General features: G+C 34.9%; 2 protein-coding genes across 3 annotated transcripts; one reads left to right on the forward strand and one right to left on the reverse strand.

Moving 5' to 3' along the window:
* Positions 1 to 7,401: 7,401 nt before the first annotated feature.
* LOC104241186 (OVARIAN TUMOR DOMAIN-containing deubiquitinating enzyme 12-like) lies at positions 7,402 to 16,502 on the forward strand. Of its 2 annotated transcripts, none has more exons than XM_009796105.2 (11): positions 7,402 to 7,638; positions 10,547 to 10,932; positions 11,006 to 11,175; positions 11,314 to 11,387; positions 12,074 to 12,128; positions 13,364 to 13,438; positions 13,554 to 13,627; positions 13,719 to 13,767; positions 14,235 to 14,319; positions 15,947 to 16,003; positions 16,149 to 16,502. In XM_009796105.2, the coding sequence occupies exons 2-11, from the start codon at positions 10,614 to 10,616 to the stop codon at positions 16,208 to 16,210; spliced, it is 1,020 nt and encodes a 339-aa protein (XP_009794407.1). In that variant the 5' UTR covers positions 7,402 to 7,638; positions 10,547 to 10,613; the 3' UTR covers positions 16,211 to 16,502. The 2 variants fall into 2 exon arrangements, with proteins under 2 accessions (XP_009794407.1, XP_070006805.1); XM_070150704.1 differs by lacking the exon at positions 7,402 to 7,638 and adding an exon at positions 7,995 to 8,246.
* Positions 16,503 to 17,183: 681 nt separating this feature from the next.
* Positions 17,184 to 18,256, reverse strand: LOC104241177 (transcription factor TCP11). The gene has a single exon (XM_009796096.2). The coding sequence runs from the start codon at positions 18,119 to 18,121 to the stop codon at positions 17,489 to 17,491; it is 633 nt and encodes a 210-aa protein (XP_009794398.1). The 5' UTR covers positions 18,122 to 18,256; the 3' UTR covers positions 17,184 to 17,488.
* Between the last annotated feature and the right edge of the window lie 2,063 nt (positions 18,257 to 20,319).

Consider the following 20,319-nt stretch of genomic DNA (forward strand, 5'->3'; position numbering starts at 1 on the left):
TTACAACTTTTTCAAAAACAAACACACACTTAAACCCATTCTTGATAAGAAGTCCAATAGAGATCAAATTCTTGCGAATTTCAGGAACATGGAGAACATTGTTTAGAGTCATAACTTTACCCGAAGTCATCTTAAAATTTATCTTCCCAACTCCTTCAATTTTTGCTGTTGTGAAGTTTCCCATAAAGATAGTCTCGTCGGGCCCTGCGGGAACATAAGAGGCAAATAACTCTTTGTTAGCACAAACATGCCGAATGGATCCAGAATTAATCCACCACTCCTTGGGATTTCCTACCGAGCTGCATTCAGATAGCATGGCATATTAGTCCTCCATTTCATCATTCTTTTCAACCATGTTTGTTTGACTCTTCTTCTTGTCCTTCTTCGGTGCACGACAATCCACAACCTTATGTCTAACTTTTTCACAGTTGTAGCAATTACCTTTGAACTTCTTCTTGCTCGGGTAATTCTTTAGACCAGACGACTTCTTTCTCTTTCTGTTGCTTGTAGACGCTTCCTCAACAATATTTGCTCCCATTATTATTGAGTTACCATGTGACTTCTTCTTAGTGGCCTTGTTGTCCTCTTCAATCCATAGACGAACAATAAGGTCTTCAAGCGTCATCTCCTTGTGCTTATGTTTCAAGTAATTCTTAAAGTCCTTCCACAACGGAGGTAGCTTTTCAATAAATGCCGCAACTTGAAACGCTTCATTTATGACCATACCTTCAATCATAAATTTATAATTAGTAAATAATCAATATCTTGAATAAAAATATTAACTCGATTTATACCTTCAGCAAGGAGGTCATGAACAATCACTTGCAATTCTTGGACTTGCGTTATGACAGATTTATCGTCAACCATTTTGAAATTCAGAAATTTGGTGGCCACAAACTTCTTAAGTCTAGCATCTTCAGTCTTGTACTTCTTTTCAAGAGCATTCCACAACTCTCTTGATATTTTCATGACGCTATAAACATTGTACAAGCCGTCTTCCAAGCAACTTAAAATATAATTTTTGCATAAGAAGTCAGAGTGCTTCCATGCCTCTATGACTACAAATCGCTCATTTTCAGGAGTTTCTTTTCCCAGAATTGGAACGTCCTTGCCGATAAAGCGCTACAAACTGAGTATGGTCAGGTAGAAGAATATTTTTTACTGCCAACACTTAAAGTCCACACCAAAAAACTTTTCGAACTTTTTTGCCGGTGCCATTGGTGATGCAGGCGGTGTGCAACTTGAAGACATAGTAGCCATTGTAGCAATAGTAGTCTCAATAGAACCATTCTTTGTTCCGTACTTGTTGTCATTTTTCTGTAAAAGAAATTGACACAACCAGAATTAGTAAGTCGATGAAGTGTTTATATCTTCAAACCGAATACAAACAATTGAGTAGAAAATCACAAGGATTTTAATCTCGAATTGAGTAGAAAGACACAAAGACTTTAATCTCAAACTGGGGTAGAAAATTCGAAGATTTTAATCTCCTAAAGCAGAAGTAAGATGAACACAGAATTTAAAAAATTACATTCCTTAAGCTTGTTATCAACCTGTGTTCGAAAATAATTTCTTCAAAAAATAAAACAAACAGAAGATGAAACATAATAGAAACAAAATAAATAAAGTTTCGAGCCCAACAGAAAACGGTGTTTCCTTAAGGAATTTAATCCCTCACTATTGCCCAAGATTATTGGATTAATCTCTCTCGGGATAGAACGGGACAACTATTATGTAATATCGGCAATGAAAATTACAGAACTTCGTTGAACTCAACAAACGGCAATAAACCACACTTATGCTTACCTTTTGCTTTGGAAAACAATACAGTAATGCTGAAGAAGGATGGGAGAGTAAGCAGATTTTCGATGCTGAAAAATGAGGCAAAACCTCTGAAATTATAGCCATATAGTCTGGGTTGAATAGGTGCGAAGGTACTTGTTCATATGAGATACCATTTCGGCAGAAGTCATCCGAAGCCGAAGCCGAGCGAGCGACGACGGCACGAGGCACCACTTCTTCTCAACTCTTTAAAAGCTAAAAGATGTATTTTTTTAATATAAGTACAAATATTTTCTTTCCGTTTTTCGTTAAGAGACAAAGTGCATTAGTAAAGGAAAATACTTCAAACTTTTCGTTTCCCTTTAAATCTTTTCCCTTCATTTTCCATTCACACATCTTATCTAATTAGATTAAAAACCAACAGTTATTACCTATTTTATTTTCTATTTTACAAAATAATGTAATGTATTTTAAGCTTTTGTTTTCGGTGCTGAAAAGGAAATGTTATATTATATAACTTCAATAGACTTACGTACAATAACGCTGACATGTATGTAGAGCAATCAATATCATGATAACACCATTATTAGATCTTTAAGCCAATAATTAAAAGCCATATCACCAATAACAAAGTTTTATATGATACTCTTTTCAATGTAGAACTAAGTATGTCTGAAATCATTTTATTTTTATATAATTTTAAAATAGGAAAATTTCACATAAGAATAACTGAGCTCCCTGTTTTTTAATTTTATAGCTCATATTTTAATTTATAACCAACTAGCCCAAAATAATAGGCTAAGATTCAATATCCAATTTCAATAGGTTCTAGAAATTATTAATTAATTTTTAAAAAAGATTGCTCAAGCTTTTAAGTTAATTTTCGAATCAGTAACTGTGACTCAAATATTAGTTCAACAAACCAAATTCATTTGGATGGTGAAAATTAAATTTTTAACAAACTTAAACATGTGGGTTTAAATTTCGAATTTGATTTTGTGAGAAATTTGGAGTGGTGTTATTTAGTCTTGTTAGAAATAGTATAAGGAGGTTGTATATAAAATTTGAAGTCATTTAATGGAGATTTGGACTGGTTTTGTACAAGAATTGCAACTGAAAATCGTGGAAGAAGTTCGTCTACATGCGCTTGTATAAAGATGTATAAAAGTGTATAATAGTGTATAAGATGTATTATACACTCATATACACTATTATACAAGATTATACATAATTATATAAAAAACTGACTTCGTCTTCTTCCTTGCGTCTTTTCTAAAATTTAACTCAAATCTTGCTCAAATCTATTCCAAATCACTTCAAATTTAAATTTTGAACTCTTTTTTATATTTTCAATCAATTGGAAAAACACCAAATCCAAAAAACTAACAAACTTCTTATTTTCGAAAGTAAAGTTTCGAGAGTGAAAACAATGGTTGTGAGAACACATATTTAAGTCCATACCTTTTAGAAGCAATGGTTATAAGAACACAAGTTTTAAATTTGCTAGTGCTTTAAAAATATGTACAATATAAGCTAGGTTGGGTAAACTTAAAAACATGAGCCATTTTTTGTTATGGTGTGAAGTCATGTGTATTTTCTTGTAATTCTTTCTTTTAAAAAATATTTATTAAGCTATTCATATTTTAACTTCAATATGCATGATGTTTGCTCTATTTCAACTACAACTTTTATATTCTTTGCCATCATCGCCAATACGAAATAAATAATGTACTAACATCTTAAATTTTATTGAACACCATCATATATAACATAAAATGAATAACTAATTATACTTACGCCGTCCAACACCGTTATTCAATTTTAAAATTGTTCAACATGTATATGCTTTGGGATCATCTTTAGGATGACCTAATTCAAATAGAATCTAACAAAGCACTGGTGTGTAAGTCAAAATATTGTAACGCCAATGATGGAGGGCGGGCCGATCAAGTAGGAGTGACAGACATCTAGGTTATGTTAGCCCGTTTTTAAAGGAGTACACATGTCACCTTAGGTGAATTCCACATCGGAATACGAGATGAAAATACAATACAAAATTTACGTGGTAAGCTCGCTTTTAAGGCTCAATGTAATATAACCTGAAAGAAATATCTGTGCGAGCCTACGCCCAAACGAACAATACAATGTATGGACTTGAGTCGTGGCAAATACTCCATTAATTATTGATATTGCATGTGTTATTTTTGTGAAGTCAGCATTATCCATGCAGCAGCTTCCCGAAGTGGAATGACATACTCTTTACTATACATAAAGGAAAAAATTAAAATAAAGGACAAATTTAGTAATCACACCTCAGTCCTCTTATGTGTAAGCAAACACCAAATTTAATATTCTAATTTAGTTCAAGTCAAGTGAGCTGAACCTTGTCTCGAGCAACAATATTTTTTCTCATAAAAACTTACTCGTATGATAGTTATATTAAATTATATTAGTTTATTACTAGGGGTGTTCAAACCGAACCGGAAAATCGCACCAAACCGAAAAATCAAACAAAATCGATTAAAAAAATCCGACTAGGTTTGGTTTGACTTAGTTTGGTATGGAGTAAAAAAATCCGAACCAACCTGACATATAAATATTTAATTTATATATATTTAAGACTTTATATTGAATTTTCTTTAAAAACAATATAGTAATATTTGGGATCCTATCATATGTTAACCTTGAAAGTGTATATTAACGAAAAATTATTGTTAGACGATTAAGAAAATAATTATCATGTGTTACTAAAAAAATTCTCTCATTATAATATTTTAATAGATCATATGTTTGTCAATTTATCAATATTTACTAAACATATATCCACTTATCAAAGCTATATCTATAACTTTAACAAAGTAGATTAGAATAATATTCATGTAACCAAAAAAATCCGAAAACCCAAAAAATTCGACAGAACCGAATCAATCCAAACTGATATAATTAGTTTGGTTTGATTTTGATAAAAATCGAACTAACCCGGTCGATTACACCCTTATTTATTATGATGTAATAATGTCATATGAGAATGTGCATCGATTAACTCTGGTTTAAATGAACATTTTATATGATGACATGTTATTTTCACTGAATTAATTGATATAAACATTGAGTATGAATATTTTTCTTTTCTATTTTATCTCTTGAGATAAGTGAAAATGTTTATTTCTTTCTCCTTCTTTTAGGCAAAAATGAAAGCTTACAAGCAACAACACCAAAAAAAATTACCAAAAATGGAAAATGGTGAACGGTGAATGGTGATTGGCTTCATTTTGATAAGTTTAGGCCTGCAGTTTTCCAAAAAAAAAATAGTTGGTAAAAAGTTTTAGGCTAATCCAATCCTTTTTTCCATTTCTTTTTCTGTAATAATAGAATAAAGGGTGAAAATTCATATACCTAATATTTTCTTAGAAAAATGTTAAAACTATACGGAATAAAATGACTCTGAATTTAAAAAGAAAATACTTGAGGGATGTAGCCTTTTCTTATAAGCATAGGGCAAGCAAAAAAAGAAAAAAAAAATCATTAAATAGAAACGTGTGACATGAAAATTAGTAGGTAATAATTGAATGTTCACAAAGATACAATGATTTTGGACAAGCCAAATTATTTACTTTTGCTTTAAAGAGTTTACCAGAATATGCTTTAAAGTGATTTTCATTGAGCTAGACACTATAAATAAAGAGATTCCAACATTTATTTCCATCTTTTTTGCTTTTAAACAACAACAACAACAACCCGGTAAAATCTCACTAGTAGAGTCTGAAGAGGGTAGTGTAAACGCAGACCTTACCCCTACCCCGACGGGTAAAGAGGTTGTTTCCGATAGACCCTGGCTGAATAAGATGAAAAGATGCAATATATCAGTACCATCAGTAAACCTTAGAAAGAAATAACAACATCACAAAAACATAGACGAAAAGCAAAACAATAACCAATAGATAAAGCCCGACACTAAGAGGAACGAAAGAGTAATGTGAACTCAACATTAACCACTAGCAGTCTAAGACAAAATCCTAACAGACTAGCCTCATTCTGGCGCGCCGTAGGAATATGCATAACTACCTCCTAATCTGCGACCCTAATGCTTGATCCCCACAACTTCCTATCTAGGGCTATGTCCTCGGTAATCTAAAGCCTTGCCATACTTCTTAAGCCCCAATATGTCCTCGGTGATCACGCAGGTGTCCTGCGTGATCACCTCTCCCCAATACTTCTTAAGCCGCCCTCTACCTCTCTTCGTGCCCACCAAAGCCAGCCGCTCTCACCTCCTTACCAGGGCTTCTCCTCTAAACGTGTTCGAACCATCTGAGCCTAGCTTCCCGCAGCTTGTCATCCATGGAGGTCATGCCCACCTTCTCCCGGATATCTTCATTCCTAATCTTATCCATCTTAGTGTGCCCGCACAACCACCTCAACATCCTCATTTCTGCTACTTTCATCTTCTGGATATGTGAGTTCTTAACTGGCCAACACTCAGCGCCATACAACATAGTCGGTCTAACTACTGCTCTATAAAATTTACCTTTGAGTATCGGTGGCACTTTCTTGCAACACATGACTCTAGATGCTAACCTCCACTTCATCCACCCCACCCCTATACGGTGAGTGATATCCTCGTCGATTTCCCCTTCCCCTGAATAACCGACCCAAGGTACTTGAAGCTGCCCCTCGTAGGGATGACCTGTGATCCAAGCCTAACGTCCAATCCCGCTACCGTCGGCTCGACGCTGAACTTGCACTCTAGGTATTTCTTCTTAGTCCTGCTCAACTTGAAACCCTTAGACTCAAGGGCCTATCTCCAAGCCTCCAGCCGCTCGCTGATGTCGTCTCGCGTCTCATCAATCAGAACAATGTCGTCAGCAAATAACATACACCATGGAACCTTCCCTTGAATATAGTGTGTCAGAGCATCCATCACAGGGTAAATAGGAATGGGCGGAGTGCAGATCCTTGGTGTAGCCCCATAACAATCGAAAAATGCTCCGAGTCGCCTCCCGCATCCTAACCCGAGTCTTAGCTCCATCATATATGTCCTTATCACCCTAATGTAAGCAACTGACACAACTTTTGCCTCCAAGCATCTCCATAGAACCTCTCTAGGAAGCTTATACGATTTCTCCAGATCAATAAATACCATGTGAAGATCTTTCTTCCCATCCCCGTATTGCTCCACCGACCTCCTAATATGGTGGATAGCTTCCGCAGTAGAACTTAAGAATTTTATTAATATTAAAATTAGACATTTCCACTAAAACTTAAGAATTTTATTTACATATACTTTATTTAGGTATTTATTCCGTTACTAATACCTGTGATTGAATTAACTAATATTCTTTTAAAAATATTTACTTCTGATCTATTATCAAGTGAATTTTCATTTTAATAACCTCTTGGCTCTTGCCATACAAATAACCTAATTGAGTAAATATAAATGAAATAAAAATGAAGAAAAGATTTTTTAAGAAAAGGAGCAAATTCAAAGAAAGGCCGCTATAAAGCAACGGTATCTTTCATTCTACTCAAAGGCCAAACACATCCCCTCTATAAAGCTTTTCGTACACATACTCATAATTCCAAAATTTCTGAATTAAAACTTGTTAGACTTTTAACTTGCCTTTTTTCTTACTATATAAAACTATATAGTATTCTATATACCAAAATATTCTTTCCTCCTTCTTCCTTTTTCTCCCCCATAATAATAATAATTATCATCTATTTCAGTGCCCATTTTGGCCATTTTTCTTCTGCAACTTCTTATTACATACTAATACTATACAACACAGAGATATTTTGTACATATAGAATATTATTCGTATAGCATATGAACAGAGTTGAAGTGGAATTGAATTAAAGGTCAGTTGTTGATTTTTTTTTTCCGATTAATTTGTGACTATTTTAAATTGATTCTTCTTTTTCATTTTTGGTTTTGTTTTGTTTTCCAAGTTAATGGATTTTTTTTTTTGGAATTGGTTTATGGTAAAGTTTGGAATTACTTGTGCAATAGGCAAAACGCGTTGATGGAATAATGGTTTACTGTATTTTTGTATTTATCTCTGTTTGCAGTTTGTGTGGTTTTCAGTTTATTCTGTTTTATTTTTTTGGATTTTGGCGGGTACAAGGGTTGGGGTTGATGAGTTTTTTTTTTTTTTTTTTTATTTATAATTTAAAAATTAGTCTTTTTTTAATATTTATTTGTATTACTTGGTGATAAATGAAGAATTATACTGAAATTTAAATTTAGAACTAGGGATGGTTACTGTGGGTGTATGAAATTCAGAACAAGAAAATGATGTGGGTTTTAGGGGTAAATTTCTCTGTACACTTTGATCTCACTTTACAACAACAACAGCAGCAACAAGAACACAGTGGAATTCCACAAGTGGGGGTCTGGGGAGGCTAGTGTGTACGCACACCTTACCCCGCTTGATAGAGAGTGTGGAGGTCGAGAATTAGGATAGAAGGTTAGTAGATAGTCGAGCTTGTCTTTTAGAAATACTACTGGCACTTTGATCTCACTTTCTGACTATTAAAGTGAACTGGGTATGTTTGGTAAAACTTAAAATGTTTTTTAATGGAGAATATTTTTTTGTAAAAATTTGTTTTTTTGGCTGTTCTTTTTTCACCAGTGTTTTGTTGGATATGAAAGTAGGTGATATTAAGTAATTGTACAAGGTGGTGGATAGGTATGCATATAGTATTTTGGTAAAATTTTCGGGTTATAAAGGTTGAAAAAATGTTGAAATATTGATGAAACAAGTAATATGGAGTAAGAGTTAGGATATTTGTGAAGAAAAATGACTTCTATCCATAGGTGACAGAAGTCATTTTTCCCATTTTGGTAAAAGATTATCTCTTTTCGAGAGGATTTTCTATAATTTGAGGTCAGGACATATTGGAAATTATATCATCAAAGAAAATATTTTCCAGGAAAATACTTTTTGCAATACCGAACAATACCGCTAGGTGATTAGGCTAGTGAGCCCATAGCTTTAAAGCTTAAGTTCATTTTATTGTTTTTCTTTTCACGCTTAAGGTTAAGTACTTTATCAAGATAAGTCAGTATGTGAGTGAACCTGCCCTATGGATCCCCTTTCTTCAATGAGGGAGGGGTCATACCTTCCCCGTCCGCTTAGTTTCATAAGTCTAAATGATTTGGGGCACAAAATCTGCCGTAGATGTGAAATTTGCTAATTTTTATTCTCAGCTCTCTCATCACATGAATGAGACATAACTTCTTATCGTAAGAATAGTAAACTAAAATCAGATTTTGATTGGTTTGAGGATTTCGACCTTGAACCAGAAGAGGTTGTGTTTTCTTTGGTTTGGACAGGCAGGAAAGAGAGATCGGGATGATGTGTTGGTATGGCCCAAAATGTTTTACAAAAGTAAAATGCTTCTAAGATCAACTCTTTAGTTGGTTATAAATCCAACTAAAGGTTAATTTTTGATATATTGGTAGGAATTGAGGGAATGGAGAAGGATAGAATGATTTCAGCAATCGAGCTGGTGGCTATAGTCTTAGAATAATTCTATTGAAACATTATTCTGGTACTATCATCAGGCTTTAGGATATCGCAACAGAATCGCATGAACTTCCGTTCCCAAACTGTTAAAAAACAAATATCATCTTTTGTTGATTCCAAAAGGAATTCATAATGTCTGAAACGTTGGGAGGGGTTTGAGAGGGGAGAAGGCAGAGTCTTAAATAGAATTTGTGATTCAAGAATATTTGCAAGATTTTGTTCATGTTGGACTCAGTAGTCCTTGTAAAACTCTGGAATATGTGGGGATTTTGTGCGTCTCCAACTTACAGCAGGAAATAATATTCTCACCACAATTTCAGACACTAAGATGCAAAATTACGGAGAATCACTCAAAACTGATAAGCAATATTTTGGTTGTTAAAAGAAGTCTGAAAAGTTCTTAGTAGATGTGATATTTCAATATAAAAACAAGTCAAAACAAGTAAACAACTACTTAATGTGCATGTTCAGTGAAACAATCATTTTAAATATAAATAGCATTTAGTATAATTACGGAATGTCAAAACCTAAATCCTAAAGCGAGGCGCATGCTTGCAGTGATTTTTCTCTTTGTCTTGAAATTCGAATTATTTTCTGTAAGAAAGGAAAATATGTCCATGGAAAATAATGTATCCTTATGATCCTATCCACACTATCACTTATCAGTTGTACCACTTCTGCGTTTGTTAAATGTTTGGCACATATGAGAAACGGAAACACTACTGTATTAAGGTTTCCTAATTGAAGCAATTGACTGCCCTGTAGCTGCGTAGCTGCCCTTCCAGGGGTAGGGGTAAGGTTGCGTACATCTTATCCTCCCCAGACCCTACTTGTGGAAAACTACTGGGTTTGCTGTTGTTGTTGTTGACTGCCCTGTAGCTCAACACATAAAGCAGCATAACTTATAGTAATTATTTATCTATTTGCTTTTTTTATTTGGCTGTCTATCTTTCTCTTGATCTATTAGGACCAGCGCTACATGTCTCAAACTCTCAATCCTATTTTCATGTTTAATATTTTTAGGTGGAAGTTATGATACATATGCATCACTACTCATATTCAACTCTGACTATTCATTGCCAATAGCACTATCAGAATATTGCAGAATAATGTTGACAGATACTTCATATTACTAACATAATATCATTGTAATATCCATAGATTTCATATTATCTACCAATAGGTCTGAATAGTCTTATCCTTCTTAGCTGAGCCCTTCATTAACTGGCTCTATTCAGGTAGATAGACACAATTTAGAGGTGAGACGAGATTCTTCATTTGGCAATTTTTCTGAAAGAGATAATTATGTGTGAACCGGAGTCTGAAGCAACTCGTGGGGTTCTTAGTTTTCTCGATGTGGACCAACTTTTCAGTTCCAACTATTACGGCGATGGTAGAAAGCATGACGTTGAGATATGTCATGAACAATATGCCAGAGAAAACCAGTATCACACATCATATTGCAATGTTGACAGTGATGAGGCTATTGCTCATCTTTTACAAGAAGAATTGTCAGAGTTGTCCATCGCAGAAGATGCTGAATCTTCACATGCAGATGAGCAGTATTTTCAAGCCTCCACTGGTGTACAACATTGGCATACTCCTCCAAGGGAGTACTATGCCGGTACATTTCTTGTTTTCAGTTTTGTGATTTTTCCTCGAGTTTAAACATTTGCTAATTTATATATGATTCACAGGGCATGACACTGGTCTAGAAGCTGATGATGTGGGGCCTTCAAGTTCTTGTTCTAGTCCTGGCGACAGATCATATGATGGAGAAGAGTATACCTACACATTGGAAATACAAGATGAATTTGAGCTTGATGGAGAAGTAGGGAAGAGAATAAACCAGCTGAGTGCTGTTCCTGTAAGTGTAGTGTCTGTTAGTATATCAAGAACACTAATTCACTTTGTGTACGAGGACATGTGCGGCGCTCTGCAACTTTGGCCATTTTCTTGTCACTGCTTTAGTTTCTTATAACAATTTGTGTTATTAACCGTGCAGCATGTTCCTAGAATAAATGGAGACATACCTTCAGTCGATGAAGCAACTTCTGATCATCAAAGGCTGCTAGATAGGTATCTCCTGATCCCTCCGACTTAGGTTTTCAAGTAGACAGAAATTTTGTGTATGAACAAGTTAATGACATATGATCTTATGGTAGTGCTTTGCTTAATTCTCTCCAAAGTCTGAGCACTTTTCAAGGTAATGAAATATAAGTTCACTGCGAGAAATGCATACCTCTATTGTGATTAGGTGTCCTGTGTCTCCAGAATCATTTCTGTATTTTTTTTAGGTTTTCTCTTTCTTTATTAATTCATTCTTTTCCCGGTGGTTCTTACTGCCTGCTATTTGAAAAGTAACATCAAACCCCTCAAGCATTTTGAGAAAAGAGGATCAAATGGGAGAGATGGGACCCGGGACAAGCACAGAAAATAATTGTTGTGGAATGAGCCAACTAGTATGTTGTGCTTTCTAAATAAACACTTACGAAGCACATTCCAGTAGATACTGTTAACCCTTTGTTTGCTTAAAGTCACAGGACAATGCATGCGGTTTTTCATTTTGTTCTGTTTTTTTATTAGGTTTTGTGCCACCTAAGTTTCCTAGGAAGTTGATATTGTTGTGTTTTTTCATTAGGTTTTGTGCCACCTTAGTTTCCTATGAAGTTGATATTTTTGCTAATTCATTTGAATGGTAATACTATTGCTATAATAACTTATTTTCTGCTAAGCATCCCATGCTGTGATTTTTCTTGCTTCAGATTGCAATTATTTGACTTGGTGGAGCACAAAGTGCAAGGAGATGGCAACTGTCAGGTTATCATATTACCTGGTTGATTTATCTTGCAGTAATGATATCAAACTGTCTAGATGCGCTCATGATTTGATTTCTAGTGGAAGAAAAAAACTGTATTCCCTTTCCTTAAACTACTTACAGCATAAGTATTAATCTTAAACATAATGTTTATCAGTATTCCTTCCTTTTGGAATTGTTCTGGTAGAAACTTGTTCTTGGTGTTTGTGACAATGTCTTAGCTTTCTTTATTACTTTTTAGTTATGCTTGAAAACAGTGGAAACAGTAAAGTTATCTCCATGTAAAGTTGTCTCTGTGTGACATATAGGTCATGAGTTTGAGCCGTGGAAGCAGCCATTAATGCTTGCATTAGGTTAGGCTATCTATATCACACCCCTTGGGTGAGGCTCTTCTCGGGACCCTGCGTGAATGTGGTCGGGACCCTGCGTGAATGTGGGATGCTTTGTGCACTGGGCTGCCATTTTAGTTATGCTTGAAATTCTCAACTTTTTAATTTTCATATTTGGTTTTTACTTGTCTATTCTTTCCATTAGCCTTAAGCAGTTGCTCACTGTTCATCATATTTCATTTAAGTTTGTGAAGTGTGTGAGACCATATACAATATTGCTGAATTATGATATACATTGGGGATTGACAATTTCATTTAAATTGAATTCTTTAGTGATTAGTTCAATAAAGTCACAAAAAGAAAATCGGACTTGAATTATTGATTTGGGAGTTATTTAATTATGAAATGAATACTAGTAAGAAGCGAGTCAAGAAATTTGAGACTGAATGTGAAAATTGGATGGAAGATGTTCACGGAGAAAAGCTGATTAATAGTAATGTTGGTAAAATAGGAAGGGATTAGAACTCGGATAATGAATGTAGAGCGAACTACAAAATATAAGAAGTTGAGAGTTCGGATGGAGTTGGGGGGATGGGTGGTGAATGGAAGTGGTTCATAATAGGATTTTGGAGAAAAACTGGAATATGAAAACTCAAGTGATATATCGGCAGGTTGCTTGCCATGCCAAGTGCCAACTTTATGAAAATTATTTGTGGATTTTCAGTTAGTTTGACAAAAGGACAATTCAAATTTTTTCTTAACTCTTTAGTATTATGGGGGTATGGGAACTTAGCCCGTTTTTCCTTTCTGTGAATTAGGTTTCACCTCCGATTCTAAGTTTGTTGAGATAAGGTTCCATCCTATCTCTTTCTAATGCACATCTATTCACCTGTCTTCTTTTGTTCCAGTTCCGTGCTTTATCAGATCAATTCTATCGTACACCGGAGCACCACAAATTTGTCAGACAGCAAGTAGTCAGTCAGGTGCTTGTCTAAGTGAATAAGATTATCTTCTCTATGATATTTCGGTTTTCATTTTTGAATTATTTCACATACATTTTAGCTGAGTAGGTTTTTTAAAATCATTTTGTTTTGTCAGCTTAAACATCATCCAGAGATGTATGAGGGATATGTCCCAATGGAATATGGAGAGTACTTGAAGAGGATGTCCAAGTAATTCTCAGACCTTTGTTTTTCCATTTTGAAATCGTGCATTACCTTCTCTCCTTTAATTTACATCTGACTTTTATATTGGTTGAACCAGGAGTGGGGAATGGGGCGATCATGTTACGTTGCAGGCTGCTGCTGACTCGGTACTGATTATTGCCCTTACTTTGGTTCCTTGGTTTTTCTCTCCATTTGATTACTGCCTTTTGGTTTGTTTCTTAACCTTGGAAATAAGAACCGTAAGCTATTGTTGGCCAAACCATAACTTGGATGTCCTCATATGGTGCCTTCTTTGGATATTGTAGTAGCTTGTTAATTGCAAGTTGATGGTATGTAGGAAGTAACATGCTTCTATAGAATTTGTGATCCTGTAGTTTTTCATGAGTATGTGTTAATCCTTTATTTTGTAGTGTGGAAGAAAATGTGTGTTTATGTGCCTCTCTTGCTATTTTTTTCTTTCAGTCTCCGTTGTGTGGTCGTGTTGCATTTTTTATTGTATATGCTTAGCTCCTTTACGAAGATTTTGCTTGTGATAATATTAGATGAGGATGGATTGGTTTGTGAATGACCTATTTGTGCTGCACATTGAATTGTCTTTTTGTCTTGTGAGCAGTATGGTGTGAAAATTCTCGTTATAACGTCATTCAAGGATACATGTTACATCGAGATTCTTCCGAAGAATCAAAAGTCAAACAGAGGTAACTAGTTCTCAAATTTTGAATTGCTTTTACCTTTCTGTAATATCCTCTACTTCATAGAATGTGATTGAACAAGTTTTCATTAACAAAATATTTGGAAGTGGTAGTGGCATGAATTCTCAATTTCCATGTATCTCATATACAAATACATGTGTCACCGAATTGTGTACGTACTTCCAGTTCGCAGTTAAGGATTTTCCCCAACTTTAATTCCACTATGTGAGCAACCCTTACAAAGTTCTTCAAACATTCTTTATTGGTTATTTCTGAAATGTGGTTTTAGACTTATAGATAATACCAGAATATTATCCAGGGCCAAATTTCAACAATTCAAACAAGGAAAGATAGTATGATCATTCTTAACACCACTTTAGTTACCCCCCATTGAATTTTCCGATAACGAGGGCTACACATGGAGATGAAGGAGATGATCTGATTATGCATATTGTAGTAATAGTAGTAGATAAATTTATAAAAGTAGCTAATACTAGATAACCCGATTTATTATCTGAGTTTGATTCTTGAAACTTGTTCGAGTTATGGAGAAACTAGTATGGCCTTTGTATAGGACCTTTCCGAAAGTCCCAGATCCGATAACGATCTGATAAAGTAGGACCACTGGAGTTATGAGACAACATTAGTCTATAATATAAATGATCAGAATATTGCAACAGAAAACATCAGTTGTCTCTTTCCTCTCTTCGATAGAGGCAAAGGAGATTGAATCTAATTGATTCCGAAATGCTTCATTGGATATTCAATAGTTAAATCGAACTATTCATCTTGCAACTCTGAAAACAGACGTGCTATACATGCAGTATAAGAGCAACATAATTAACATACACTAGGTTGGAGGTTTACTTATCTATGTTTAGGTGGTCGGTTTATGTGCAAGTTTTCCATTTTTCAACAATTTAGAGTTATCAGAGCTACTTATAAGACATGATACTTTTGCTGTATTTAACTTTTTTTGTAAAGTTCAGCAAGAGTTTTTGCTAGTCCGAGTGGAAATAATTATTTGTTGACTACCCATTTTCCCTTTTTACTTGAGAAAAAGATTGAGAGGGGGGAGGCAGAGCAGCATCATGAGTCATCTGGAGAATGCAAAGAGTACTTTTGATCTTTGAACTGAAGAGTTAGAACGTTGGCCTTCCTTGATAACAAAATTTTCAAGGGGAGGGGGGATTAATGGATGACTATGAACCGTTATGGACAATCTTAAGCAAATCCGATCTTGGGTTTCATGAAAAGGAGATTCCCAAGGGTTGACCAGTTTTGGTTGTTTTGAAATCTAAAAGATGGACCGATGAGCATCCTTATTGCCTTTTTAGAGACCTAAAGTTGTCTACTTTAACATATTGAATGATTATGAGACAGTTCTAAGTTTAATGAATGGGGACAGCTTTATATCGGTCATGTATGCATGACATTTATTCCATGCCATTATATGATACCTCTACTGTGAAGCCAAGGGTGGGCACAACTTAGCAATGGATACTTAAATCTGGAGATTGCTTGGAACATCTTTGTGCATATGCACTTTGTAAGAGCGATGTTTGAAGTTTTGATATTGATTCGCTTACACCAATTTAATTGTTTTGTTTCTCACGTTTTTCTCTTGGTGCAGTCATATACTTAAGTTTCTGGGCAGAGGTGCACTACAACTCAATCTATCCTCAAGGAGGTAGTTGCTTGTACATTTATCTCCTGTTTCTGTTTATTTTGTCTTAGCATTGAGAGTTGAGTGGGAGTTTGCTGATCTTGCTTAGTTTAGAATTCCATTCTATTATCATATTATTCTAATACTGTAGTTTGATGCTCCATTCTAGACTTCCTGCCATTTGATCTTAAGAAGAAGAAGAAGAAGTGGAGTTTCTGGAACAAGCATTAAGAGTTCTGGACCTATTCAAAGGCAAACACTTAAATACAACGTCATCATTCTGGCTTTGATACACAGCTTCTGGTGCAAGACTTACATTTCATTCTTTTCTTCTTTGATAAACAATACTTACTTTTCATTCATATAATAATTGTTCACATAATTATTACAGTATAGCATAGTCAATAGTTTTATCAGTTGCATAATAAGATCATATTGTTGTATAGACATCTTGTTTTTCTTCAAACATTGTGTTCCACATGCACATCTCTCCAATTAGTACAATGGTTTACACAAAATCTCATATACTTTGTTATACTGGGTCTTATACTTTGTTGAGCTTGGAAAGGGAGCCGTGACATAACTGGTATGGTTGTTGCCATGTGATCAGGAGGTCACGGATTCGAGCCGTAGAAAACGTCTCTGGTAGAAGTGCAGGATAAGACTGTGTATGATAGACCCTTGTGGTCTAGCCCTTCCCTAGACCTGCGCATAGCGGGAACTTAGTGCATCGAGCTAACCTTTTTTTATAGTTCGTTGAGCTGTCCTGCTATGAACACTAGTGAAAATTTCTTACCAAAATAAGATATGCAGCAAAATCCAATTGGGGTGGTAAATAATTTAGTCAACAACAACAACAACGACGACGACCTAGTATAATCCCACAAGTGGGGTCTGAGAAGGGTAATATGTACGCAGACCTTACCCCTACCCCGAAGGGTAGAGAGGCTGTTTCCAGGGTAGAGGGGTGGTAAATAATTTAGTCATGAGTGTAAAAACAAAGATAAAGGAATATATAAGCTAGTTTCAACTCTTCCAAGCTTATGGGAATGGATACTACAACAATAATTATGTCTCAATTGCAAACAAAGATGGAAATGAGAATGGATACAAGTTACTGTTATTATTAGGGTAGTAATTATACTAAAATTTAATTATTTAAAAAATAATAGAAACTGTTTTACCTAATGTGAAACATAGGAAGTATTCAAAACCAGCTACATAATGTAACATCTTCCTTAGCCATAGCCACTACTAATTTACAAAAATCAAAAAGTTACTAATGGAATATATATCAGAAATTAACATCCTTTACCCTTGAATTAACCTTTTTTTACCAAAATCCCCAAATATGTTGACCCTCCTTTGATCAATTTTACCAAAAACCCAAAAAATTGACCCTCCTTTGATCCTTTCCACTCTTTTGGATATAGCAAAAAAGGAACTTAACTCTAGAAACTAACACATTGACCCCCCTTCCCCACAAAAAAAGTTGCCATGATTCCGTATCTACTTGTTATCATCCTCACCGGCGACTTTTTTCTCGCCGTCATCGGCAGTCACCGGCTGCAAAAGTAATGCCGTGAACGGCATGTGTCGATACTCATTGCCGGAAAATTCCAAAGCCGGTTGGTACAAGTCGAGCCGGCAACTTGGCGGCGGCGAGGTCATCGAGAAGATTCCGCCGCTCACCGGAAAACCAGAAACAGGCTGAGAACGGTTTACCGGAGCCAAAACCGACGGCGGTGACCGGGACAAGGGTACGCTCACCGCCGTCGTGATGACATGCCCCGACGGAACCGTGCCGGTGCCGGTGGCAGCGATAATTGCCGGCTCCGCGTGGCGGAGCAGCCACTCGATGGTCTCGCCGTCTGTCCGATGACCTAGTTCCTTCGTCAGCTGAAAAACGCGCGCCGCGCATAACGCTGGCATCCTCACGCGCCGCCCTCTGCCGTTGACCTTCGTGTGCCTGTCTCTGTTTGAAGAAGTAGTAATCCTAGTAGATAAAGAATGCTTCTTTTTAGGACCCACCACAAGGGCATTTTTGTCATTAGACACTGAGTTAGTGCCACCACTTCCAGCGACGGCAACAGCGCCGGTGGATGGGGTGAAGTTGTGGTGGAGGACAAATTCTGAACCCATTATTAGGGTTTTTTTTGAATGAGGGAAAATGGAGGGAGTAGTACTTTGAGCTTTACGGATGATTTTTGATGACCCCACAACAAAAAAAGGTAAGAGTTTGGGGAGTTTTTTATAGGGGATAAAGAGGGGGGAAAAGCATTAAATGTGAAGTGAGATTGTTTTGGGTAGGTTTGTGGATTACTGACAATCTGTATCTTCTTGGTAACTGTGTTCGCTTTGGGCCTGTTAGAAGATTTCTAAGTCCACAACAGGAAAAAAACTTGAGAAATACTCCTTCCGCTCCAAAATAGGTGATTTTTTTTGGATGTTTTCACATAAATTAAGAAATTCACCTTTTAACATTTATGGTACAGTAAAATTTATAAGGTAAAAAGGTAAAGATTTTTTGCGGTAAAAATATTTTTTGTGATTAAAATCTTATGTTGTAAAATCCTACTCGGTACTCTCTTTCTTATTCTATAGATCTGTATTGTTACAGTATTATCTAAATTATAAACTGAAATTACCCCTTCTATTTTTTATTTTTTTTCTCACTTCACTCTGTTCATCTCTTCTTCTATATATATATATATATATTGTAGAAAAAATTTGCAAATATATACTGTATTTACCATTCGTAACTATATTTTCAAAAAATTACCATTTGACAAGCTATATTGGAATTTTATAACAAATCCACCTATAGTACCGAAATAAGAGATCAATTGTTTAGAACTGAAACAAGAGAGCAACGAGTGAGTTCGACTCTCAACCAGAGCATTTTATTTTTCTGTGTATGTTAATTAGGCATCCTGTATTTTGATACAGACTGTATCATATACAATTGACACAAGCTATATTTATTGTGCGTCTGAATACAAGTGATACAAGTTGGTAACGATTGTACAGTAGCTACGAATGATAATTAGGCAAATTAAAGTCATGTAGGGTAATTGGGCTATTAACTGTAGTATTTTATGAAAATTCCTCTTTCAACGAATATAGTTGACACAAGTTATATTCGTTGCATATCTGAACACAAGTGATAGAAGCTGGTAATAATTAAACAATAGCTATGAATAGCAATTAGGCAAACTATAGTTACACATGATAATTAGGCTCTAAATTGTAGTACTTTGTGAAAATTTCTCCTTTTTGTATATATGTGAATTATATACATGTAATTTATATTTTTGATATACTTTTTAGCTAACAAATGCAATTAGTTCCCGACAAATTTTGTATTTTACCCTAAAATCTTGTTATGCTCTTGTGGGTCCCAAGAAACTTTTTTCTCGTCCCATTCAAACTAAGACACATAAATTAAAACGCATCGAGTAGTACAATATTTTAAATTTATGGTCTAAAATGAAGCCATAAATTATCATATTACGAGTTAAATGGAATTATTTAATATAAAAAAAATGTAATTCATTTTGAATCACATCAAAAAGGAAAATATGTCATAAGATAGGATAAAGGGAGTATTGTTACAAATTGTAAATTATAGTTAAAGTAAGAGTTGTTTTCTTTGATAGCAGTAGTTCTCTCTTTTAAGAACGGACAGAGGAAAAATAGATTAGCAGTATTTTCTTAGTGGAAGTGGATTAACTAAATCCATGGTTGGATTAAGAGAACTTGGACAATTATTTTTGGAATAAATGTTAGTTTTTGCTAATCTTTTATGAACTTGACTTGAGAATAGCTATTTCCCCATATCAGAATAAAATGAATGAACAATTTTCAAATTTTCAAATAAGTAATTCCATGGAGGCCAGACTAATTTGGCGTTTGGATTTGATTTTGATTGAATTTGAAAAATTATTTAAGAAGTTTTTGGAAGGTAGTTTAAGAGAGAATATGTATTTGGATTACTCTTTTGTAAAGAAACATATCTTAAGAATATTATGTAGTTCTTTTTTGAGATAATTTAGTAGGGATTGTATTTTGTTTAAATTATTTTGTATTGATTTTTGGGAAATCAAGTTTTTTCTAAACGAAAGATGATTGTTTTTCTTTTCTTTTCTTTTTCCTTTTGAAAATAGTTGAAAAGAACTTCATAGTCGAGGGGTTGTTTCGTTTAGTTTTTAGAATTACCTACACAAACGGTAAGATTGTTCAATTACAGATTTTTTTCTTAGTAAACTGGAGGTTAATAGCATTAAAGCAAATTAAGCAGTCATTAAATTTTAGTAAACCTTTTTTTTTTTTTTTTGTTT

The sequence above is a fragment of the Nicotiana sylvestris genome, chromosome 7 (genome assembly GCF_000393655.2).
Source record: "Nicotiana sylvestris chromosome 7, ASM39365v2, whole genome shotgun sequence".
Lineage (NCBI taxonomy): Eukaryota > Viridiplantae > Streptophyta > Magnoliopsida > Solanales > Solanaceae > Nicotiana > Nicotiana sylvestris.

Bases quoted from the DNA above. Each gene is read 5' to 3' on its own strand.
- LOC104241186 (XM_009796105.2), top strand. From the start codon at position 10,614: ATGTGTGAACCGGAGTCTGAAGCAACTCGTGGGGTTCTTAGTTTTCTC. The intron at 10,933-11,005 runs GTACATTTCTTG...TATGATTCACAG, and splicing joins TCCAAGGGAGTACTATGCCG to GGCATGACACTGGTCTAGAA. The intron at 11,176-11,313 runs GTAAGTGTAGTG...TTAACCGTGCAG, and splicing joins ACCAGCTGAGTGCTGTTCCT to CATGTTCCTAGAATAAATGG.
- LOC104241177 (XM_009796096.2), bottom strand. From the start codon at position 18,121: ATGGGTTCAGAATTTGTCCTCCACCACAACTTCACCCCATCCACCGGC.